Genomic DNA, 26,532 nt, shown 5'->3' with positions numbered 1-26,532 from the left:
CTTTGCCTTCCAGTGTATGGAGTGCAGGTCTGATCCCTGGTCAGGGAGTTAAGATCCTACATGCCTTGCAACACACCCCCCCCAAAAAAAAACCCCATACAACAGAAACAATATTGTAACAAATTCAAAAAAGACTTTTAAAATGATCCCCATTTAAAAAAAAATCATGTTCCTCTAGGTGATTGCTGCTTATAGCTCTTATGGTCTGTCTCCTGAGACCAGACCTCATTCACCTAGAAACAAAACTCTGTTACAGAGGACAATCCACAGGTGAAGAGGATCGCACATTTAGGAATGTCTCACCTTCTCAGATTATGCTTTCAAACTGAAAGTAAACACAGCTCCAGCTCTGTCTGTTTGGTGCTGATGTCTGTAGCGTAAACATCTAAAGTGAAAACTTAGTTTATTAGTAGGGAACAAAATGTTCCAAATTAAGTTGTAAATTTTAAAAATGACCTCTTTTATGATGATAAAGAAAACTGCCTACTTCCTAGACATACTTATTCCGCTACAGTTATTTAATGATTGCCTGTCTGCATATGAGAGAGAGAACACTGAGGTCTCAACCTTACTCCTGTTTACTATTCTGAGGATTTGCGTCCCGAGAGTTATAAGAATGTCTGATTCCTAGCATTTATCTCTCTTTTTTAAAATTTTTGCTTAATTTAGTGCCTACCGTGTGTAGCACACCTCCTAGGGGTTTCATGGGCAGGAGGACACACATGAATACACAGTGGATGGACCTCGCCTTCAGAGACCTAAGAGAAAAACAGACGTGGATGATGACATATAAAATTACATCAACCCAATCCAGTACTGTACACAGTGCAATGATTCTAATGAAGGGGATCAAGAAAGGTCGTCTTGGAAGAAAGCATGGAGATTTCAAAAGGGCAAAATTATAGGAAAAGTGAAGGGCTCTGTAGGAATACAGCCGCCCCCTCCCACACCCGCTCCCCCCCCCCCCCCCAAATACAGTAGGTTCAACAGACAAGTCATTAAAGGAGTGAGTACAGGGAGATGAAACTGAATGGCAGATTAGAAACAGATTCCCAGAGATTCCCCAGGGCTCTTACCCCAAGGTAAGGAGTTTGACCCCAATTCGCAGAGTGACATGTTCAAATCTGTGTTTGCTGAAGACAACAGTGGGGCGCTGTGAAAGATGATGGGTGGGAAAAAGCCTGGGGTAGAGGAAGCCTGTTTCAGTATTTTAGATTTTAAAGGGGAGATGCAGCACTCAGTTAAGGCACAGGTAACAGGAATAGTGGCCAGGATGGATCTGAAGAATCTGGATGTGGGGAGTGATTGGATGATGAGCAAAGTTAACTTTAGGCAGGTGCTATTTAATTCTCGTAACAACTGTCCTGTCATTGTACTTTCTACATGGGGAAGCTGAAGCATGCAGGCCAGTGCTTGGAGGAATTACAATCAGTCCTTGATAGTCTTGCCTGAGCCCAAGCTCTCAATTTCTGTTTCTCCCTCCAATGTGGAGAAAAAAACAGTTCTGAGGCTCTAACATTCCTAGCCTCATGGCTGTTGCTTCCATCAGCAGTGGGAGGACCTTGTCTTTTACAGATGGATTCCCATGAAGGTTCTGTTTCAGGCTGCTCCGTTCTCTGATTCTGCATGCTTTTCTATATATAATAAGCTCAGTCATCTATTCCCATGAACTCAGCTACCATCTAATTGCCCATGACTTCACATTCTTTAGTAAAGGTGCCCTGACCTGTACTTCCTGCTGCCAGCTGGCTGACTATCTCCTCCTTGGGGTGTACCACAAGCATGTGAAAGTAAACAACCCAAAACCAAACTCATTAGTTGCTAGTTAATGACATAACCTTACTATCATTCAGCCCAGCAAATTGAAAACTAGGATGTCATCTTGACTACTGTCACACAGTAGTCATTATCTCATTAGAACTATCTGAAAGTCTCAGTAGGTCCCTTTAAGCACTTTTTTCCCCCTTCCTTTTTCTTCTAATGTGTGTGCATGGAAACAGAAATACATATATACATAAGTACCTACCTACCAACCAACGGACATAATTTGGAAAACTGAAAAGAAACCATAGACCAAAAAGTAGCTGTGAGAGGGACAGGAGGAGGGAGAGACTAATTTCAGAACGGAGGGAATAGTACATGTGTAACTAAGGCAATGCCAGTGACTTATGGTTTCAAAAAACTTTAAAATAGAAAACCATTTAGTGCAAAGTATGTTTTAGGAAAATTTTTGACATTCAGAAATAAATAGAATGAGTATAATTGTTTGAACATTTCTTCTCTGATGAAGAATTTACTTAAAATGGATTTCAATACTTTGAATTCTTGTATTTCATCTTTGTAGATAGCAGCATTTATACTATTTATATGTTACTCTTTTACATCCTTATAAAAGTTTGACACTTCATAAGGGATATAACTTGAAATTAAAAAATAAAAGGTTTGTGGGCAAATCTTTTGTGTTGGTAAAATGTTGTTATAATCATGTAATTTTAAATTGAGACCTAAAAAATAGATATGAAATCCAAAATAAATTTAATGAACATCATCTTTTCTTATTACCCTAAACTTTAAAATTTGAATAAGGCCTTGTGTTTGATCTTAGCTATATGCCATCGTGATTGTTTTCTGTTACTGTTCCTAGGAAGGGTTAAATGAGAAATTGGTTTCATATAAACAATGAAACCTAATTTTAGCCATTTCTCTTACTCAAATTGAAATTCATTATCTTACACATTAATGATTTAAAACTCTTATTTAAAAAGTTTCCTCAAAACTAATCTTTGTGTCTCTAATTTTTCTTGTTTCCTCAAGCCATTATTACCTCCCTCCACATAACTCTTGTTTATAGCTCAGTAATTTTTTCCCATTAATGATATGAGTTTATGCTGTATATATTGTTCTAGTAATCTACTGGATTCCTTTTCTTCCAAAAAGAAATAATATGGCATTTATGTTATAAATTATATATAACCTTAATGAGTGACAGAATGCTGCTTATTTGTAGAATTTGGTAGTTAAATATACATTTGGAAAACTAAAACTTGAAACATTTGCTCTAAAAAGCGTGTTACGGGTGATTTTTCAGACACAGCGATGCTAGCAAGTGCTGAGCTGGAGTTGCTTCCTGTGCGGCCCTCCTAGTCCTCCTCCCTAGCACCGGTCCTTCTCCTTGGCTCTCCCGGGCTCTGACTCCAGGGTGCCTCATGCTTCTCCTCTTTCCTTGCCTGTCAGCTTTGGAGTTAATAATTCATCACTCTAATAGTTAATCTATTTTTATTCATTGCCAAAGTCTGACTTTGGAGACTGTGGATTATTTGAAGGAGGAGAGAGAACCTCTTTCCAGCCACTAGCCCTGATAGGACTATTTTCGTTTTTCTATATATTAAAAACAACTCTGTGTTTGTTCTTTTCGTTTTCATAACCAAGATATGTTGAGCAATTAATAATACACCCAGTGGTTCGATTTGGCACTCAAACGGACGATGTTTAGGAAGAAGGTACAAGAAAATCTGAAAGGGGTTTGGGGTCGGGGCGGGGGAGAGGAAAGATTTAAGCAAGTTCAGAAATTCCCCTGGTGCCCGCGCGGAGCCCCAAGAATCCTGAGTGTGTGCTCAGAGGTGCGGTGGCAGAGCCTCCGCGGAGGAGCCTTGGCGGGGCGGGCAGGGCAGCTGGGGCGAGGTTGTGCAACAAAGCTCAGGGAGGGAGCTCCCAGCAGGCCCCGCGCCCCGCCCACCGCTCCAGGTTTCCCGGCAGGCAGCCTCTGCCCCGCCCTCCCGCCTGCCCTCCCCTCCCCTCCCCTCCCCGCGGGAGCTGTGTGCTGGGGCGGGGGCGGAGTGGCGAGGGGGGTGTCTTCCCGCTTGACTAGCCTGGGCCCCAGCCTCCGTGGCCATTTTCCCCGGGACTGGCAGGACCCTGGGTTCCTTCTCTGGAGCTTTCTGCGAGCCGGAAAATTGGCAATCTAGGCAGGAGGTGGCAAGTGCCTTGTCGAACGTGGTTCTGTAAAGTTTCTGCTGACACAGCTTAACATTTAAAGGAAACACACCAGCTGGATTGGTGAAGGCAGAGAGCATTTTTTCTGTGCCACTTCGGGCCCCAATTCCACTCAGAATTGCTTCATTTGCCCCCTAACCTTCTCCTCCTCCTCCTCCACCAGTTTGGCTTGCCAAAAGCTGTGTGCTTTAATTTTTTCCGTTTCCTTTGCTGCGTCTCTCTTTTCACCCCTCTTCCTCCTCCGCTCCAGAAGGAACATCATCACCCAACTTCTTGGGCTGGATAAGTTGCAACTCGTTTTGCATGATTAAAACTGAGTGCCTGATGGTGGAAAAGCACTGAAGGAGCTGAGGAAGGTCAGAGCCACTGCCCAGGTCTCTAAACAACAGGGCGGGGCCGGCACTCGGAACTCACTTGACAAAAATAGGGCGGGGCGGCAGGCGAGGGGCGGGGTCAGAGCCCAGAGCTGCCAAACATTGGGCGGGGCCGTGCTGTGGACAGGGCGGGTGGAGCCTGAAGCCCAGGCCCTATGAGAACTCAGCTGGACCGGGCGGGTGAGGGGCGGGGTGGCCCCCACCATTGGCTGCTTCAGTGCTGCCAGGAGTCAGGCTGACCCAGGGTAGGGCTGCTTAGACAGGCACTTGGTTTCCATTTGTGTCATAACTGCTGTTCTGAGCCAAGTACATGCTCATCCACCTTCCTTGGCAGGAAGACCAACTCACAGCATTTTTTTAAAAGCTGGGAGAGGAGTGAAGGAGGGATGGACTGGGGATTTGGGGTTAGTAGATGCAAACTGTTACATACAGAATGGGTAAACAATAGAATCGTACTATAGAGCACAGGGAACTATATTCAATATCCTGAGATAAACTGTGATGGAAAAGAATATAAAAATAATGTATATATGTGTGTAACTGAGTCACTTTGCTGTACAGCAAAAAATTAACATTGTAAATCAGCTGTGCTTCAATTTAAAAAAATTTAAAAGCTGTGAAAGGTCTAAGCTTGTGAAGTTTTAGCTACTGCATGTGTTTTCCTGCTCATAATTAAGTGCTGGAGGCTTTTTGAAATACTCTTTCTGCTGTTTAGCCTTTCTCTTTCGTGAAGACTTAGAGTGTTCTGGTTGATCACCTTCTCTAGGAGTTTTAAGTAGAATGTTCCAATTTCGAGATCTTGGACATTTTCAAGTAAGCTAAATGTCATTTTAGGTAAGACTATAGTAGGTTAGTTAAAACATGCTTTTAATCCAACCAATAGCAATCAACTATGGCCAGTTGGTTTTTAAATTTTTTTATTCTACACTATGGATATGTAATTTGTAAAGCTTGTTTATTCATTGATGCTGTTTACAATAAATAGTTTACTATTTGGTATGATTGCTTTCTGTCATATGCAAATCAACTTAATCTTGGAATTCTGGGAATTTAATGTGATGATCTATAATGGGAATGTAATTTTGAGTTAATTTATCACTATTGATGTAGAGGTGAAATCACGGAAATGTGTCTTGAGGAATTTAAGAGAAATGGCCTTGAATAGTTCTGAATATTAACCTTCCATTTGCTTTTATGCCTTACACTGTTATGTTTATTGTGGCAGGTGAATATGCATAATATTTTCCCTTGCATTGTGTATACAAACGAGATTTTGTAAAAAACTGCTAGAATCCTAGCAGGGATGTTTCTAACTTTGATCATAGTTGCCTGCATATGAAACTTGCCAGTTCCTTTTAAATTAAGTAAGATCAAATATTTTTCAGGTATTTTGTTAAAAGGAATGAGTAATATACTAGAGTATCCTATTGAACACTTCCTCACAGTATAGTGTTAGGGTAAGCCTTTATTGGTGATCATCAGTGGGTCATGGTAATATTTCTTAGATTTTGGGCTACAGTCTTGTGTAATAGTGGTGAAATTGGTTGTGGTAAAGGAATTTTGAGTTGACAAGCTTTTCAACTCTCTGACTTTGTGGATATTGAATTAATGGACAGGCTTAATTTCTATATATCTCAAAAATGATATCCATAATTGCAAGAGACAACAAAATGAACCCTTTCATGTAAGTTGATGGAATTTAAAAATGATATAACATGCATTGAATAAAAAAACAATTTCTCTGCTTTCACATCCTCCTGGCAGCATATTCCATGGTTACATGAAAGTGAAAGTGTTAGTCGCTCAGTCCTGTATGATTCTTTGCAACCCCATGGACTGTATCTTCTGTCAATGGGATACTCCAGGGAAGAATACTGGAGTGAGTTGCCATTCCCTTCTCCAGGGGATCTTCCCACCCAGGGATCCAACCTGGGTCTACCATCTGAGCCATCAGGGAAGCCCCAACAGAAAGGCGTCCCTGGGTGGATTACCCCCTAATCCCATCAGTAAAAATACATCTGAAATTATAGGTACATCAAACTTTATTTAGAAGTCACCATTCTGTTGTTAATCATAAAGTCTTGGTTTCAAAAATCCTATCTGTTGTTAAACATAAAGTCTTGGTTTCAAAAATCCTAACAGTTAAGTATCAGCAAAAAAGACATACCTGTTTGGATAATCATTTGTGCCCACTCTTTCCAAGTTTGTTTCTGTTTGCTCTGAGCATTTGCCTGGTTTATAGCAAACTATGAAATTATACTTTGCCTCCCTAGTATCCTAGTATGAGTATGAGATTCTTACACTCCTCCAGGTTTTTCAAAGGGAGTCTTAAAGCAAATAATAGATTTAAGTGAGAGTTCAAGCAAATGTCTTATTTGACTAATCTTGAATTTAGATTTTAGATCTAAGATATATATACACACGTGTGAACATACACACATCTGCCTGTACATTTGTTAACAGGCCTTAGCTATCTCAGTTTATTTTTACTTTTGACTTTTACCCATTTCCCCATTTTATAGAATAAGTGAATTTGTATTAATTGGTAACAACTCTCCTTTTTTTTGTTTTTTTTTTTAAATAAAACATGGCATTGAGCTCACATATTTTATGAGTAAGTTTATCCACCTATGCAGAGTTGTCACTGAGCTTGCGATCTTTCCGGAAGAAATTTGTTTTATAGCATTTTACTTCAGCGGTACTAAAACCACTGCTCTGTGGAAACCTTGGCTCTATAGCCCTCTGTCATGAATATGATGATAATGCAGTTTCACTGTTTCAGCAATTGAAGTGGCTTTCATCCCAAACACTGTTTGTATTCCTGTTAATAAAATCAATATTTGAACCACGGTTTTTCCTCCTATGCTTATGCTCCTTAAGATCAGTAGCTGGAATTTCCCATCTGGACCAGGGATTCTAACCTCTGCACCACTGGCATTTTTGGCCAGATAATTCACTGTGTAAAAGGACTATCCTGTTCATTGCAGTACCATGAGCTACTAGGAGCAGATCCCATTCTAACCCCCATTGTGATGACCAAAATGTTGCTAGACATTGTCAAATATCCCCGGCTAGGAGGGAGGGGGCAAATTTTTTCCTGGTTGCCAAGTAGCTATATGTTTGTTCGACTGATTAATTTTAAGTTTGGTTGTACATTTTTAATTTCAGAGACTTCATTTTTGTTTAAAAAGCTGAAGAATTTGTATGAATAAAACTGAGCCTGCTTAATTTAACAGTGTTGAAAGGGCCTACCAAGAGTAATATTTCATACATTAAAAATCAACCTTTTCAGTCTTGAGACTATATTTCAAGCTTTTAGCTACTTTATAGGTAGAAAGTAGTTTCATGGTGTAAGCTCAGTAACTCTGAATTTTCTCAACACATCTCCTAGAGTTACTGGAGCTGGATTACAAAATAAGCATTAATATGTGGCCCTTTAAGAGGTTTTGTTTTTTTTTAAGATTTGAATTTTAGAAACTGAATTCAGAATTTCTGAGCTATAGGTACTGTTAGGAAGAGGTTAAGTGTTATACTTCATATCTGAAGATTGTATACTGTTCTTGTCTGAACTTGTACATACTACTTTAACTTCACTGTTGGCTGTACTTTTGATTTTAAGTTGATTTGCTGGTTCTCATGTTGAAATTCCAACTTATATGCAATTGTATTAGATATCAAAAATTTTCATTAGAAATGCAATCACTTTTTAGTTTTAAAAAACTAACCTAAAGTTACTTTTACCTGACCAGAACGTTTCAAAAACCTCAAATTTCCCCTACCACAAGAAGAATCTAGCTAACTCCAAATCATTCAAAAGTCTCTAGAAATTATCACCTGAAAATTTCAGTCCTATGGTCTGGAACACTTTATCTAAAAAGAAAAAAGGTGCACTCTACAATGAAAATCACAGGTGTTTTGAGGATGACTTTCTGGAATATTATTTTAGTTCTTATCTGCATATTTGGAAATGATAACATTTTCTGAGTGCCATTAACTACTATGATGATATGTGAAGAATAGTACTCTAGTAGAACCTTAGAACATTTTTAATGGAAGTTTTCCATCACCCCAAAAGTTCCACTGTGCTCCTCCCAGGTCACCTAGCTCCTGGCAACCACTGATCTGCTTTCTTTCTTGAAAGTTTCGTCTTTTCCAGAATGTCGTAGAAATGGAAGCATACAGTAGGTAGCCTTTTGAGTCTGGCTTTAGCTTCTTTTACATATTAGTACATTTGTGATGCATCCATTTTGTTGCTTATATCAGGAATCAGCTCCTTTTTTATTGGTGAGTAGTTTTCCATTGTATGGATATAGTTTGAAATTTCATTTATCCGTGCACCAGTTGATAGACATTTGGATTGTTTGCAGCTTTTGACAGTTTTGAGTAAATAAAGCCTCTCTAAATATTCTCATACAGGTCTTCAGGAGAACATGTTTTCACCTCTCTTGAGTAAATGCATAGAAGTGGGATTTCTCGATCATGTTGTAAGACTACCTTATTATTTTGCTGCAGTAGATTACTTCTCAAAAATCAGCTCTCGTGGTTGAATCCCATGATTTTGAAGAAATTGCTCATGTTTTCTTTTGCCATATGATACTGCTGTTTATGGTAGAACCAGAGGATTCCTCCTTGGTATGTTATTCTTTCCTGGTGTGGCAGTGGTAAAGAATCCACCTGCCAATGCAGGATACGTGAGTTCAATCCCTGGGTCAGGAAGATCCCCTGGAGAAGGAAATGGCCAATCCACTCCTATACTCTTGCCTGGGAAATCCCATAGACAGAGAAGCCTGGCAGGCTATAGTCCATGGGATCGTGAAAGAGTCAGATACAACTTAGTGACTAAAACAACAAACAACAAATTTATTCTTCCAGAGAGTACTGTAATCATATGCCGCCAGTATTTTAGAAAGTGACTTTATTATTTATATCCAGATGTGTCCCTGACATGAAGTAGCAATGCGAGTGTCACTAACAGGTGTGGTATCTTCCTTCTCCTCTGGGTCAGTCTGTTTGGAAACTCTGTCTTTTCCTGTTTCTGTTGGTTGGTCTCAGTCTCACCTGAACCTGTGTCCTCAGGCATTCAGCTCTTCAGTGAGCGGATAAGGGTTTGTAATTATCTCCACCCTGACGTTTTTCTGCACCAAAATGCCCATGTCTTAAATTACCAACATTTTTTAAAGATTAGAGATTCTTTAGAGACAAGGCCTCTATGGCCCTTTATTATAGAAGATTTATATTGAATAGTTTTGAACTCAAAAAGGCATGAAAGTAAACTTGGTAGCAAAGCTTTTTCACACAACTAATAACTGTCTCTGAAGACTTCCTCTTCTTGTGCAGTGTTTTTTCAGACAATATTCTTGTTTCGGAGAGAGAAAGACTGGGCAGGCAGGAATAGTGGTATGCTATTAGTTGCTTGCCTTGAAAACGTCAACTCTTTTTCTCCCCACCCCCTCAGTTTGCCTCTGTCGGAACTTCCTGTACTAACCTCAGTTTCCTTCACATACTTATACTCTTTGCTTAAATTTTTTTTTTTTTTTTACTATTGTTGCCCTTTGCACATAAGAATATCTTAAACAGTCTATGTGAGAGAACAATTGAGGTGACGATTGGTGTGGACAAATTCGTCTTGGACTAATAGCACTTTAGATAATGATGAAAAGAATTAAAAAGTGATGTCTTTTCTAAAGATGTCTGTCTTAGTTATACAGTTACTAGTTTTACCAAATTAAGTAGGTAGATTCTTTAAAGTAAGTCCCATTGAGTTAGTTTTAAGGTAAAAAGTTAAGGTTTGTGTCTCAATTTAAGTTTAATGAACCTTACATTCTTTTCTTTCTCTTTGGCTGAATTATCTTTCTGTTCCAATTTGATAATCAAGATAGTCTTAGATAGTTTATATTTTGAAAGACCTTAAAGATACACTGTGTTGGAAGTCTGATTGTAATCACTATTCCAATATTTTTTAGACCAGCCTACTTTTTAGAGGTGTTTTAGGGTAAACAGATGTTCTTTCATATTTCATTTTTTGCACATGCAGATCCTGGTGACCAAGTTAGGGGGCTAGGAACATCCAGACAGGAAAGAAGGCAGCAGAAAAAGAAGCTGGTGGCTGGCAGTCAAATTAATAATGTACAAGCAACCCTATGGAAGCAGTGATAAAAGTTTAATTTGTTGACCTTCAAATATTTTTGTTTTGAAAATACTTTTCCATTCTCATCTAATCAGTTAAAATCATCTTTGTTGCATCTGCTACCCCAGGCAGAGTGGTTAACTTTTACAATTGCTTTATCTGTGTGTCTCCACAGCCTGTGTGTCTACAGCACCTCTTTTGAATATTAATTGTATAACATTTTTCAACTTTCTTTTCTGAGTTTGATCTTAATGGTGGGCAGAACTGGGAAAGAGGGTTAAGTATGGTCAAACAGTACTTTTGCTAAATTTTTAACTTTTATTTTAGTAGATTTATTCAGTCATTTTTTTAAAAATTAATTTTCCTCTTTATGAAATTAAAATGAAGAGTTTATATTTTTGGCTTATGTTCTTAGAGCATTTAAATTTCTCAGACTGTTGTAAATTTGATAAACTTTTTATATCAATTTATGTATGAATGAGTAGATACTTATTTAAATAGGAAAGTATTGCTTAAAACTGCATTGAATTGTAACAGAATTCAAAAGGAATATCACACAATGTAAGATGAGATAATAGTATTTCAGTTGTTATAAAGTGTAAATAAACTAACACCTGAACTGCCTGGATACCTGTAGCTTTTGTATTTTTCTTCATCACATCTTCTAGAACCTAAGGACAATTGTGTAGAAAATCTTATTTTAAAAAGATAAGATGTTAACTTGAAGAATATAGGAAAAGCAATCACAAAGAAATGATAATGTGGTGAATAATTAGTGTTTTACTGTAGGTAATTTTCTACATTAACAAAATACACTTTGCAGAAAGATCTAAAGGTAAATATTAAAGCATTGCTTTTATTGAAATATGATCTGTTTCCAGAAGTTTTGTTTACAAGTTTACGTTATTTATATACACTTATTGCATTAGAAAAAGCCAAAGGAAATCATGAAAAAATATATATATGTCTATTTTATAATGCCATAGTCCATATTTCTTGATAAACACTGAGTATAAAAATGATTAACTTTTATATCATGTGATTTCTCCTGGTATAGCCCCAGATCTCCACATCTGTCTGTCATGTTACTGGTCGGGTTACACTTGGGCACCTGTTGTACTCTTTGATCTTAAGGAGACCCCCTATGGAGCAAGCATTGTCCTGGGACCATTTTAACCTGATTCTTCTATAGAATGCATGTCTGTCGATATCCTTCAAGTGATGACCTGCAACATGAGGTAGGGCATTCCTACCACATGCTGTGTTGTGGTCAACCCACTTAAGTGCAGAGCTCAAATTTTACCGAAACTTACTTTTAAAAATTAAATTTGAAAAGATTGTAAACTGTGTTCTTTATGAAATATTTACTATAGTCATTTCTCAGTACAAATACAATTCTAAAAGAATGATTACATTTTAATTCAACAACAGGGATAAAATATCTGTCTTTGAGCAGTGTTCTTACTTTATTGCCATCAATTTTAAAAAGTTAATCCTTTTAAAGGAAGTTAAAATTTACTCTTGACCAGAGAGACAAAGGGCTTCCCTGAGAGCTCAGTTGGTAAACAATCTGCTTGCAATGCTGGAGTCCCCAGGGTCAGGAAGATCATCTGGAGAAGGAATAGGCTACCCACTCCAGTTTTCTTGGGCTTCCCTTGTGGCTCAGCTGGTAAAGGATCTGCTTGCAGTGTGGAAGACGTGGGTTCTATCCCTGGGTTGAAAAGATTCCCCCTGGAGAAGGGAAAGACTACCCACTCCAGTATTCTGGCCTGAAGAATTCCATGAACTGTATAGTCCATGGGGTCAGAGAGAGTCAGACATGGCTAAGTGACTTTCACTTTCACTTCACATTCAGAGAGACAAATGCATCAAATGCTTACATGCCATCATTATATATAGTAAAACTGGATTTTGACTTTTTATTTTTCATAACATTAGTGTGTAATGCAAGTATGTATATTGTCACCTAAATGGTACATAAGACTTTAACTTCTGTATTTATATAAGGTGGAGGATGTTTTCAATCTTGATAGATCTTACACTTGTGACATGGAGCTATATCAAATTGTGGTATATAAGTATGTATTCATATTTTCATTGTGTTACAGTCCTCAATACATTCATTCATACCTACTTATTTGCTCAACAATTATTTCGGGGACTTCTCCCATGTCAGACATTTTTTCTGGATAAAAAACTTAAAACAATGAATGACATGTGCAAGGTCCCTACTCTTGTGAAGTTTACATTTCAGTAAAGGGATAAACAAGCAAATTTCAGGTGGTGACACTAGAGAGGGAGAAGAGCTCTTTTAGGAGAGAACCTTTAAACTGGGGTGTGAGGATTTGAAGGGACCAGTGATAGATCTGATAGCACAGCGTTCCAGGAGGCGGGGACAGCGAGTGCACAGGCTCTGAGGTAAGAGAGGGCCATTTTGAGGAACAGAAAGGAAGCCAGTTTAGCTGGAACATTGTGTGAGGAGGGAGAGTGTCGGGACTGGGGATCAGAGAGGCAGGCAGGAGCCACTCTGTTGAGCTTCTTGTGGACCACCGTCAGGAACTGAGGGTTTTATGGTCTTGAGACGTTTCAATTAGAGAGTGGAGATGGAGAGGGGACTTGCCTGTGTAGACACTGTAAGCACTTTCAGAACTGCCTGTTGTATTGTAATGTTCTAGCCTGGAACTCAACCAGCAGGTATATGACACCTGAGAGCCTTAGTTAATTGTGCTACGAAGCAGATGAACTGGCAGCTTAGTGCTCAGAACAAGCAGCACTTCTTTAGCTCATAATCCTTTACTTTGCTAGTCTGGCCTGGGTAGTGCTCCTGGTTTCTTCTGGTCTCATTCTCCTCTCTGCTGTTAACTATCCTGATCTGCTAAATGGCTCTCTCTGCTTCTTGAAGTTGACTGGCTCATGGCTAGGGTGACATGGTAACAGAACCATATGTCTCTTAAACTCCGACTAACTAGCATGCATGTGCTGGTTGACTTTCAAGAGGCTGGCTAAAAGTAGGCATTGCCTCTTGAATCTTAGACTTGGAAGTGGTACACTCTGCTTTCAGTTGCTGTATTCTGTTGATCCAGGCAAATCACATATCCAGCCCAGACTAAAGGATTTGAGAAATTGACTCCACCTGCATAGTGATGGCTATTTTTGCACACTATTCTGTACTCAAGGTCTGTTTTCTCTGAGCCATATCATGAGTTTGTGACTGCTTTGAGAATCTCAAGTGAAGATATCCTCACCCAGTTAGAGAACATAGCTAGAAAGGGGAGTGTGACCACAATGTCCACCACCTTTGTTTTAAATTTAACAGCCTGGATGTGAAAATACAGCTAACATTCTAGAAAAAAAGACACTATGAACATAACACTTGCAGTGAAAAGTAATTATAACATATCTATCATTTGCCTTGAAATTGTAGTACACTGTATTAAGTAGAGCAGAAATGATTTTTGGTTGCATAGATGAAATTTATCAGTTATTAATATTTATTGTTTCCTATATAAGTTTTTAGTTAATTTTAAATGCATTCAGAGAATGCATGTTCTACTCAGAGCACTTAACAGTAGAAGGCATCATTGTGAGTTCCATTACCAGCTAACCAAACACCTAGCAGTTTCTGCAAGCTGTGTCCTTGAGCTGTCATATGGCCTGTACATGCTAATAAGGAGAATGAGGAGAATAATAAGAGAAGAATGATGTCAGGGTTTTACATGTCTTAAGTGTTCATTTTTTAAATAGACTACAAAAAGGTAAATAATAATGATAATAGTGGTAATAATAATAACAGTATTTAAAAAGACATAACAAATTCTTTGCTTGCTAAAATTAAACCTTTGCAACCCAGTGTGAGCTGTCTGTGTGCTTATGTGAGAGGGAGAAGAAGAGAGGTGTGGGACCGAGGGCTATTCCTATAGTCTAAATTGTCATAAATCCTGTAGCATGGATTTGGAGATCAATTTGTTTATTAATGTCTGCTTCTCCTTCTTTTGGTTAAAACTGTGTTTAATTGCTCTAGTTGGTATAGTCGTCTTTTTGGATAAACCAGAGGAGACACAGCACACTTTAGAGTAGTAGTTTTACCCCTTAAACATCAATCTAGGCAAAAATTATTTTTTTAAAGCATCTGAATTCTTAGTAATTTACCTGTGAACAAATACTATGATTGCAGATTGCATCAGATTCTTCTCCTCTCACTTCCACCTGCCTTTGGGTTGAATGCATCATGGATAATTTTATTTTTCCCATCCCTACCTGGAATTACAGGCAAAATTTATGTTAATGTTTAATTATGGTGAAGCTATGGTATATATGATCACTGGAGAAAATAATGGATTATTCTGCATCACAGAATAAGTTATTTAAAGGAAAATTAAAGCTGAGTCATCTTTTCCCCTTGTTATTTCAAAATAAATTACAGATAGATCAAATATTTAAATGTAAAAAATATAAAGTGGAATGTATTAAAAGAAAGCGTGAAGAAATATTATAAAGTCTGGAATGGGCAGGGCATTTCCCAGCATGACACATATTCTAGAAGGCATGGAGGGAACAAATGAATAGATTTGAATATTTATAATATCAAGTTTCTGTTTTTACTCCTACTTTTAAATTTTAACATGTTAAAAGCATTTATAAACTTATTTCTTGAAAGCTGAGTTATTCATGATTATGTCAAAAAATAATGGTCTATCATATGAATAGATCATACTTTAACCATTCCCTATGTTTGTATTGTTTTTTCTAATTTGTCATTATTTTAAATAAAGATGTACTATACATAGTTAATATATAAACACTTGATCATAAATCAGATCACAAAGATTTTTCTAGCAAATAAATTGTTGGGTAAATGGGTGTGAATATGTTTGAGGCTTTTGATGTATAATGGAAAACTATATTTTGGGAAGACTAGTTTTATTTACATACCCATCATAGGTGTTGGGCTTCCTGGTGGCTCAGCAGTAAAGAATCTGGCTGCAATGCAGAAGACGTAGGTTCGATCCCTGGGTTGGGAAGATCCCCTAGAGAAGGGCACAGCAATCCACTCCAGTATTCCTGCCTGGAGAATCCCCATGGACAGAGGAGCCTGGTGAGCTACAGTCCATAGAATCGCTGAGAGTTGGACATGGCTGAAGCAACTGAGCACGCAAGCACACACACACACAAGTGTTGAGGGGTCTGGTTGTGCACACAGGCATTGAGTAAGACTTTTACTTACATTTCTATGCTTATTACTGACGTTGAGTACTTTATTGAATGCTTCTTGATGTTACATTTGCATATTTTAACTAATTCCTTTAAATTGAACAAGAAAAACACATACATTGGTGAAAAAAATTTTTATATTGTGAGGCAATATACAATGAAAAAAGGTCTCTTCCTTGAGGCAGTCACTAAAGTATTTCTTGCATATCTTTTCAAAATAGTCTATCAATCATATAGCTGAATCTCAGTTTATTTTTAACACAGATGTTATCTTAGAATGTACACTGTTCTGATTCTTTTCACTTTATGTGACATCAAGGGGAAATTTTTCCTTATCTACACAGATAGATTCACCTCCTTTTAATAGCAGTATAATATTCTAGGCTTAGCTGCATGAGAAATTATTAAATCCCCTTGTTGGTAAACATTTTGTGGATGGTTGTATTCACCTTTTTCCTGTTACAGATAACTTTGGTAAGCAACTTTGTGTATCTTTATTTTTGTGCTTGGATATCCTGGAATTGTTGGGCTAATGCCTAATCACACGCATACACATTTTGGTGGATGTTGCTAAATTGAGCTTTATTTCAGTATATGTTCTTATCAGCACAAGGCCATGATCTGAGTGATTTCTCACATCATTGTCAATATTATTAACATCTAAGTTTTTAATCTTTGGTAATCTGTGGTGAGAAAATGGAATAATGTAAGTTTTAATTTGCATTCCTTTAATTATGAGTAAGAATCTTTGTGTGTGACCGTAAATCATCATCATTTGTTCCCTTTCTTTTTGTGATAGTGTGATCCTGATTTTAAGATCTTTTCTTTTTCTTATAAAACAGAATATAGTTTGGGGCAGTTTTATTTTTTTTATATATGTGTATATATATATATATATATTCTTTTTCAAATTCTTTTCCCATTTAGGTTATTACAGAATACTGTGCAGACTTCCTTGTGCTGTATAGTAGGTCCTTGTTGGTTTTCTGTCTTAAATATAGTGGTGTATACTTGAAAATGCTGCTCGATATTTGTGTTTTCTGCTTTAGAGGTATACAAAGGGCTTTGAAAGTGATTAAGAAAGGGTAAGGTACAACCACTCCTACTTCCAAATTCATGAATTCACATTTTCCCAATTTTCTTAATAGAATGATTGGAAATTAAAGTGTTTTATTTTAATTTTGGCAGAGGGAGGGCTTGTTAGAGTAATTGGGAGAGAGAAGAGCCAATTGAAGCCTTTTTGCTTGATTAGAATGAAAGAACTATGAATGGTGTAGCTGCTTCTGAACTTTGCAGATTGAATTTCCACAGTGATTTTAGGAATTCTCTATAAATGGAATCCTTTTAGGCACTCATGTTATAAAGTGTTGACTAGCATCATCTGAAAGAAGCATAGCTTAATGGAAAGGGCCTCATCCTATACTTAGGAAGTCTCTGCTTTGTTAGCCCACACGTGTGTGCTCAGTCGCTTCAGTCGTGTCCAACTCTTTGTGATCCCATGGACTGTAGCCCGCTAGGCTCCTCTGTCCATGGGTTCTCCAGGCAAGAATACTGGAGTGGGTTATCATTTCCTTCTCCAGGAGATCTTCCAGACCCAGGGATGGGACCCGCATCTTTTACATCTCCTGCATTGGCAGGCAGGTTCTGTACCACTAGTGCCACCTGGGACGCCCACACAGATCCCTTCATAGTTTATACCTCAGGACCCCTTGACAAGTTCTCTGTCCCAGTGGTATCACGTATGCCTCTCATTACGGTATTGAGTCATCTTTGCACTTGTTATAGCATCTGTGTGGAGAAGGAGAACATTGGGTAGCACATCCTAATTTTAATTTAGGTAAACCTGTGACCTTTTTTCTTGATGATACTGCCAGTTTCAAGTCTCCCTAAGTGAAAGCCGCTCAGTCGTGTCCGGCTCTTTGTGACCACATGGACTATATAGTCCATGGAATTCTCCAGGTCAGAATACTGGAGTGGGTAACCTTTCACTTCTCCAGGGGAATCTTCCCAACCCAGGGATCAAACCCAGGTCTCCCTCATTGCAGGCGGATTCTGAACCAGCTGAGCCACAAGAGAAGACTCCCTAAACTGAAGATTAAAAAGAAAAATGACACCATGAGTGATCTCATCTAGTCATTTCTGAATTTGAATTTATTTTTAAAGTGAATGTTTAAATACATTTCATTCAGGTAATAATATCTTAGTGAAACTCACTTTTTATCTCATACAGTACTGAGTACATGCCTAACATGCAGTAAATATCCAGAAAGTCTTTGTTAATGAGTAAGGTAAATGCAGACAGTCAGCACTCTATCCTCCTACTACATTCTTAAATCTTTACACTGAGAATGTACTGTGTTGTACATTCAGTTGCACATTCTTGTTTTAACTTAAAATTGAGACTTCTTTATAGCCAATATAAATTTGCTGATGATGCTTGTATAATAACTTAACTCCCATCATACAAACACAAATCTACTTCTGGGTTTTTATAGGAATTATAGGTGTTAGGTTTGTGCAATAGAAAATACTTAATTTATTTTTGTTTTTAAAAGATTGAAATTTCTTATAAAAGAAGCAGAAAGCTTAGTTGATTTCTGTTGAGAGTGAAATTTAATTACTACCACCTGAAAATCATGTGTGAAGGCTGAAATACTCCCTTACTCCCACTAGAGGGGGATTCCTTCCAACTTAGGTAAAAAATACTCTTAGATACAGCATGAAAACCTTTGGTTTATTATTATTAAATTGAATCTATTTAAATCTTTTTTATTAAATTAAGGTTAATCTCATGTTTTTAAAGTCAGCAGTTTTTTATAGGTGTTACAATTGAAATCTTATAGAAACAGATAATATGAAGGATACTGAACTAAAGTCCACATGTATTTAAACCATAGTGCTTTTGAACAAACCATAAATTTTTAAAAGTTGCTTTAGTTAAACTAGTTCATACTTAGGAGTTTCAGAACATCATGTTGAGGCCTCCTGACTAGGGTGGGGGATGAGGCTGACTTTTGAGATCCACCCCCTTACTCCAGTCCCCAAGGTTTGTCTTTGTCTCTATCTACTGACAAAGCTTCTTGGAGAGTTTCTAAATTCTTGAAAGCTTTGGTTTGCTGTCATCTCAGGTTGTCAAATATATTAAAGCCATACCTTTATACAAATTTCTATTTGCTATTGAATTTTCTTTCTTAAGCAAATGCAGAACTCACTCTGGATATGGTTTTTGCAGATTTAAACATATGTTTTTAAAAAACAATTCTATTCATATTAAAATGTCAAATCAAGAGTGAACGTACCTAACACTGAGGTATTCAGATATGAAGTATGTGTATAAGAGTAAACGTCATATTGTGTAGCTAAGATTTGGTGAATTTGTTGCTTGTGCTTTCCTTTTAAGGTCTCCCAATGTTGATTAGAAGCTTTAATGTAAAAATATTTGGAGTTAGTAACCTAGTGTTGTGAAAGCCCCAACTTAGGAAATTGAAACATATGTAAATTGCAAATTACTGAACCCCCCCTCCCCTTCTTTTTTTTTCTTAAAGTCTACAATAAGATCTAGTTTCTAAGTCTGACAATTAGCTTTGGAAAATTAAGTGTAAACAGACATGCTGTCAGTGACTCTTAAAATGATTTCGTGCTGTACTTATCCAGTATTTCAGTCTTTATTCTAAAATCACATTTGGTGTCAGCAACATACTCTTTCCATCGAAACTAGGCCGCTCGTCTTCTCAGGACCAGGCGTGCATTTCTCCTGCTTCGTGCACCAGTCTCTGCCAGGGACCAGGCTGTGATGAGCCTCACGTCCAGTGAACCAATTGGAGGGAACAGTTTGTTTCCTTATTTCTTTTTTTGACCCCTTTCCTTTCATACTGAATGACAGTCTTATTTGAAATGATCTTATATTTCCTCCCCCCCCCCCCCCCCCCCCAGGGAAAAATCTAATTTTTTTTTTTTTAATTGCAAGATACATTGAATGGCCTGTGTGTCTTCTACTTAAGTGCCTACTACAAATGCCTAATTTTAAGATGTTTAAAACTGTGGCTGATTCATGTTGATGTATGGCAGAAACCAGCACAATATTGTAAAGCAATTATCCTCCAGTTAAAAATAAATAAAAGAAAATAATAAAAAACAGTGAAGCCAAGCTAGTCTGATATTATTGCCCCACCCCCACTGTCTTCCCCAGACACTTAAGAAAATATTCTTCTTTGTTCTGCTGCTTTCTTTCCTTGCCCTTTTCCACCATATACTGGCATTTTGTAATCATCAAATGCTTTATAGACCAGACTGAATAATTATGTTTAAAAAACTGTAATTATCAATACACATCTTATTTTAGATGCAGCTCTTAAAATTCATGTTAATGAGCTCTGTCTTCTAGTGTGTGAGACTGATAGGCAGTTTTGAAGTTTTGCCATCATTTCACAACTTGTTGCTTAGACTCTGCCTGCCTTTTCCTGAGTATTGCTTTCAGGAACTCTCGCTCTGCAGCATTCCCGAGATTCAGGACTACCCACTCTGATGTGAGCGAGACAAGAAATGACTAGCAGCTTCAAAGCATGATGGAATTGCTTTACGGAGCGTAACTTTCCCATCACTGTCAGTGAAAGATCAAAAAGTATATGCAACATCTCGTGATTTAAGTAAGAAGGATGATTTCTCATACCTCTGAGATCATTTTGAGGAACTTATACCACCACTTCAACGTGATGGCAAATATTTTAATTTGATAGATGTTCAGCCTGTTATAAAACTGGAACCCAGGGCAGTGACCTGGATTTATACCCTACTCTTGAAGAGACTCACAGATCTCGCTCTCTTGACACCTGATGTTAAATTGAATACCAGCTTTCTCAAAACTCTTAGTTCCAGGCCATGCCTGTGCTCTGGTGTCTGTGGCTAGACTCAAAGAAGGTGTTTGATAGTGCCTAAATTATTTTTTCCTTATGATTTCAGGTTGAAGTCTTGACCTCGGAGGATACTGCCTTTGGACTCAAGGTGTGTGGTCTGATACAGCTTATCGTATAGGTTTCAGCGCCCCTAAGGGATTGGAAGGCTCAACAGAGATGACTTCTTTTTTTTAATCAAATGGGGAGGTCCTAAAATCTTCCCAAATTTTAAGATTTCTTTTTTTATTGGGATTAAGATTAGATTATGGCAGTGTCTTCTTTTTCTTCTTTCTTTGTTGTAGAGAATATGAGAACAGGGAGTACAGGGAGCTTAGGGTTTTATTTAGTAGCAACTCGCTTTTAAATTTGAATTAGCCCTGGAATAGAATTTACTGAAATTCCCTCCAGTTTGGGGGCTGTGAAATTCAACCACTGAATGGTATCAGAATGCTGTTTTTGGTTCATAACTCTAGCTTCATTTATTCATTATCCCTGCTATTTATTGATCCCTTACGTTCCAGTCATAACTAAATTAAATCTCAGCTCCTGCCCTTGAGTTGCTCATAGTCGCTTCATAGGTTTTGACCTGTAAACAGATAAATTATCCTGTGGGTGATCGTCCCCATGCTAGAATTACACCAAGGATTGTGGGAGTGCGGTGAGCTGAGCAGGAAGAAATTCTGGGAGGTTGATCTCTGGGCAGAGCTTGAGAGCTTGGATTGTATTTAGGCAAGAGAGGACGGAGAAAAGGAGAGCTGTTTTCAGGTCGAGGAGGACTGTGAAAAAAAATCAGAGGCAACTAAAAGCAGTTAAGTTCCTCCCCTGTGGCAAGATCCAAGGTTGAAAATGTGAATTTTTTCCCATAGAAAATGCGAAGCTATTGAAAAATTTAAAGTCAAGAATGGGTTAGATTTGCAACTTAGATGATTTTGGCCACTTTCGGAGGATTGATTTGCCAGAGACCAGTGAAGGGCAGCTGACTGACTCAAGTGAAAGATGAAGTGGGGCTGAGCCAGCATGGTAGAAGAGGAGAGAGAGAGATCCTGAAGCAGGAAGCCTGCGGGACCTGAAGATCACAGGTGTGCAGGATGAGGAAGGCAGGGGAGCTGAGATGAGGGTGAGATAAGGAGTTGATTGGCTGCACTGAAATACAGAGCATGAAGGGAGAAGTCACAGAGTTTTATAATTACAGTCTTCCAGACCTGTAGCTTTTTATTAGATTTACTTACCTTTTGTACATATTTGCTAGTAATTCTTAAACCAGGTACTAAACTAGTGAGAACTTTTCACTAAGGGGGCCAGACTTTACTTTCATATAGAAGGACCGCATAGTTGTCATCAATTACTTTGAAAGTCAAAGTTTCAGAGGATAGTTAGTGACAGTTTGAGAGCGCAAGGTTTGGGAACTCTTACTTAACTCCTGCTTTCCCTTCTAGATGCTTGACATTTTGTTAGTGCAGTTGAGTAGTTGTACAAGGTGTACAAGTTAAGCTGCAAGTACAGGTGGATGACATTGTAATACTACCAAACTCACAACTGTTTACAGGGTTATAAGCTTAGCGCAAGGTATTATTACATTATGAATAAATACAATCTAAAAGTAAAAGACATTAACACTTTATAAATATTTAGTAAACTAACAAGTTTTATATCCTTAAAATGCTCTCTATGCCTTTATATATAAAATTACTAAAAGAAAACATTAAATAGAGCTTATTCGGTATGATTTGCAGTATTTAACATATGGCCATCTTCTGAATTTTTCATTGTTTTTGCTTAATACCCAGCATGCATGCAGAATATTCATTGCATGTTTAATAAGCATGTAGGGTCAGTTCCTGTGGACTCATCTCCATAATCCCTCGTACTTACTGAGTGTGCAGCAGGCTTGTGGAAGATGATTACACCAGCAACTCCCATGGCCTACCCTACTGCGTAATGACTTTGCATTTGGTCCGTAGCTAAACTAGCAGATTGCTTTTGTAGCCTTCAATCCATTTGTAGGAACAAAATGTGGAAGTTTTTTCCAGTAATTGAATGATTTTTAAAGAATTGGATTCTTTTCACTTTTGCGTATCTACTCCAAAGTGTTTAAACACAGAACTAAAAATGATAGATCTGAACATTTTTATTGTTTCATTATCTGTAAGTCAGCAAATATATTTTTATCTTGTTTCTTAAAAGATCTAGGTATTCAGTATTGATTACTTATTTGCAGTTGGCCTTTTTTCCTATCTTTATATACACTAGGAAAAATAACTCAAGTATCTGACTTGCTAGTAACAAGTTAGTGGCATCATCTTGGTGGATGAGTAGACCTCAGGAGTGTCTGTCTGTTCCATGTATGCCCCTGATTCGTTTAGTGATCTTTAACACGGCATTCTTCTCTTTATCTTTTTATGGCCTCTATCTCACTACTTGCTTCTTGTTTGCTTCTCTTTCTCTCAAGTCAAACTAAAATCTAAAACTTAATATCTACAAGCATGAATTTGTCAGTCTCACTGGAAAATGATTTAAGCGTGTTGGGATGTGAATGTGGGGAGACTGTAACCCAGGGAAACAGTTTTGCAGTTGTTCAAAAGTATCGTGCTTGTTGTAGCTCTTTTAAGCTGAATTTTTTAAAAGTTAATTTAATGGGAAATGTCTGTGCTCTTTCTTCTTCTTCACAATTCTTAATTTCACACAAATCCTGACTCTGTTTTGTTAGGCTTATCTCGGTCAATGGTAACTTAGAATTTGAAGTGGTTACTGTTTCACAGTATATTAAACACTTCAGCTGTTCCTAGTGGTTCTGAGTTTTCTTCTCTGAATTTGGTAACTGATTTCCTTGAGGAGGTTTCTAGGTCTAGTGAGATGCTTATTTAATTTAAAATTATGTGTACTTATACAAACAAGAATTTCAGTAAACAGAAGAAATGTTTCAGAATTAAAAAGTAAGCAGAGATATGTGGAAAGAAAATTTCTACAAACTGTAGACTGCTGATTTTGACTTAAACTCTGGTTAAGACCTGAATATATTAAAAAGTTTTTAATTCTATAAAGTAATAAATCAGGAATCTGAGGGACAGTCAACATTGGTTGGTTCTTTTTACAAGATAAGTATACCTTCTGTGTCATTGATATACTAGGTAAAGCTGGTGGTGATAATGAGATGCCTAGTCTAGTACCTAGTGAAGACACTCAGTCGTGTCTGACTCTTTGCAACCCCATGGACTGTAGCCTACCAGGCTCCTCAGTTCATGGAATTTTCCAGGCAAGAGTACTGGAGTGGGTTGCCATTTCCTTCTCCAGGGGATCCTCCCAACCCAGGGATTGAACCCGGGTCTCCTGCCATTGCAGGCAGATGCTTTACTGTCTGAGCCACCAGGGAGATGATAAATCAGCTAAGCAAATATATATAAAATTGTTAAACATAGAAAAAGGCTAAAAATTTCACTTTGTTGCTTATGGGTTCTACAAAGAAATTTATACTAGAGAAGTAAAAAAGAAAAATGAGTGAAATATCTCTGGGTCATTGAAAAAGAAAAATATAACTTGTCCATAAATTTCTTAAGTGATCTTATAGAAATCTAAATAAATCTAAAAAACATTTCATGACCATAAATCTTTTACCTTCTCATTTGTTGTAGATAGCTATTAATAAGTTAAGAATTATAAAGAAGCAAGATTTTAATATTTAATACTACTCACCTTTTTATTCTCTTGGCTGGCAATAATTTTTAATTGTTTTCTTTTTAAAAAATATTTTCATTTCTTTATTTGGCTGCGCCAGATCTTAGTTGCAGCATGCAGGATCTTCTATATTTCTTGTGGCATGCAGGATGTTTTAGGTGTTGCATGCAAGCATTTGACAATAATTTTTAGTATTTATTGTATTTATTGTATTTTAGTATGTATTGTATTTTAGTATGTATTGTATTTATTGTATTTTAAAATTTATTGTGTTAATACTCAATTTGTTACTCTTATATGTTACTTTTTATCCACATCTTGGTTGATTATGTATCTTAGGAAAACATGACATCAAAGTTGAAAGGAGTCTTCTAATCTCCAACTAACAAAGCCTCAGATATACTGAGTCCTTAACCTCCCTCTGAGCCTAACCTCATGCCTCATCCTACCCTCAAACGCTTTTCCATCACATTTATTCTCCCATCTAGACTCAGTTTATATCCTTCCTCTCTTGTGACTTCTTCGTATCCAGACTTCTGAGCTCTCATCCTCTGAGCTTATACAGCACTTACTGCCTTTGCAACTTATTTGGAATTTCTCTTCTGCCAACTTGGTTTTCTGGTTTTTTTTTTCTTTTGTGTGTGGGAGACAGCATGGTCTGACCTGGCCCAGCTCCATTATGTGGCCTTTTGCCCCAGCAAGATTGTAAGCTTGGAGACTCCATTTTGTTCATCCTTTTCTATCCATGTGACTTGCATTTGGTTCCCAGTGAATAAGTATTGCTGAGTAGGTATCATTATATTGTTTGCTTAACAATCGTGATGATTAAGAGCAAAAAAACCCTGATATTAGCATATTCCTGTGCCTTTCCCCCCTATTTTGTAGTTTTTTCCACTGATTCTTCCATTATTTGGGTTAATATACTTGCTTGGCATTTTATATTGAAACTCTGTAGAGCTCAACTGAAGAAAAACATACTCTTTGTTATTGCCTGTTGAATGATTCTGGTTGACACTGATAACTTGTTGGTTCCAATTTATTTCACTATTAACTTAAATACCTTTAAGTTTTAAAGATATTAATGAATTCATTTAATTCATTCTGTCATTCTAATGCTTTTCATTTTAACAAATACCTGTGGACAATACATGTTATGTGCTGGGAATGCAGTAGTAAGAATAATAAATCCTTGCTTCCATGGACCTTACATTCTTGACACAAGTTTTGGAATGATTTTATTCCAGGCAGAAATTCCAGAAGAGATGCAATTTATTCTCCTTTTGTATTTAATTTTCTGCTACCCTATGGTATAATTGCTTTAATTGAATATGTTGTATTCTACAAAATGGAATAGGATTCTAGTTTAACTTTAAACCTTATAAATGATGAAGGCAATAGTCATCTATAAACAAAATTTCAAAATAAAAGTGAAACTTATTTTGTCTTTTTAAAAATAAGTTACTTTTAATTATGGAAAATTGTCTAGGTGGAGGGTCATATTTGGCAGTGACTTCGGTTACCTTTGGACTTACTCCTTTATTTTGACATCTGACCATTATGAAAATCTATTTTCCTCCTTCATATAAAAGTAAAAGTTATGATGCAATTTGTATCTGTTTGACTACTTGTCATAAGGTCTAAGAGGGAAATAGAACACAACCTTCGTAACCCATCTCTGAATGGGCTCCTTTTACTGAAGAACCAAAAAAGTGACCTTGGAGAACAGTGGGAGGAGGTTCACTTGCTATTTTTCTTTTCTGGTCAATCCAGCTTACAGGACTCGGCCTAATCAGTTCTCACTGCATATTCTGTCATCTAGAACTGTGCTGTCTAATACAGTACTTACTAGCCATGTGTGGCTATTTAAATTAACTAAAATTTATTTCTTTAGTTGCACTACGTAGATACATTTCAGTAGCTACATGTCATTTGTAGCTACCATATTGGTGGAATGCTATACAGAACATTTCCAACTTGAAAGTTCTGTTGACTGGAACTGGTCTAGAAAAAAAAGTTTCAAGAATTCACATGATGTAATAAGACATTGTAATGTAACACATTTCACAATTAGAAATGTTTTAATTGATTAAAAAAGAAATGTCCTGAGGATTAGAGCAGATTAGTAGAGAACAGAAGGAATTTGCTGTTCTAGTAAAGTAACATAAACCAGAGGGGATATTCTATTTGGTAAGAAATATATGTAAAAAATGCAGTAAGGTTGGCATTTCCCATTGGATTTTGAGAGCAGAAAGATTTTAAACTG

At 37.3% G+C, this 26,532-nt stretch overlaps 1 protein-coding gene across 9 annotated transcripts in view; it reads left to right on the top strand.

Moving 5' to 3' along the window:
* The window catches only part of ARID1B (AT-rich interaction domain 1B), a 412,333-nt gene that overhangs the window by 222,922 nt on the left and 162,879 nt on the right, over nucleotides 1–26,532 (top strand). For 5 of the 9 annotated variants that reach the window (XM_070461638.1, XM_070461642.1, XM_070461639.1 and 2 more), the window contains one exon: nucleotides 20,665–20,706. The exons of the other annotated variants lie outside the window; for them this stretch is intronic. In XM_070461638.1, the coding sequence (XP_070317739.1) occupies nucleotides 20,665–20,706 (42 nt within the window). The remainder of the gene's footprint in view (nucleotides 1–20,664; nucleotides 20,707–26,532) is intronic. 9 annotated transcript variants of the gene reach the window in all.

The sequence above is a fragment of the Odocoileus virginianus genome, chromosome 34, assembly GCF_023699985.2.
Source record: "Odocoileus virginianus isolate 20LAN1187 ecotype Illinois chromosome 34, Ovbor_1.2, whole genome shotgun sequence".
In the NCBI taxonomy this organism is placed as follows: domain Eukaryota; kingdom Metazoa; phylum Chordata; class Mammalia; order Artiodactyla; family Cervidae; genus Odocoileus; species Odocoileus virginianus.
This window is presented reverse-complemented; position numbering and strand designations above follow the sequence as displayed.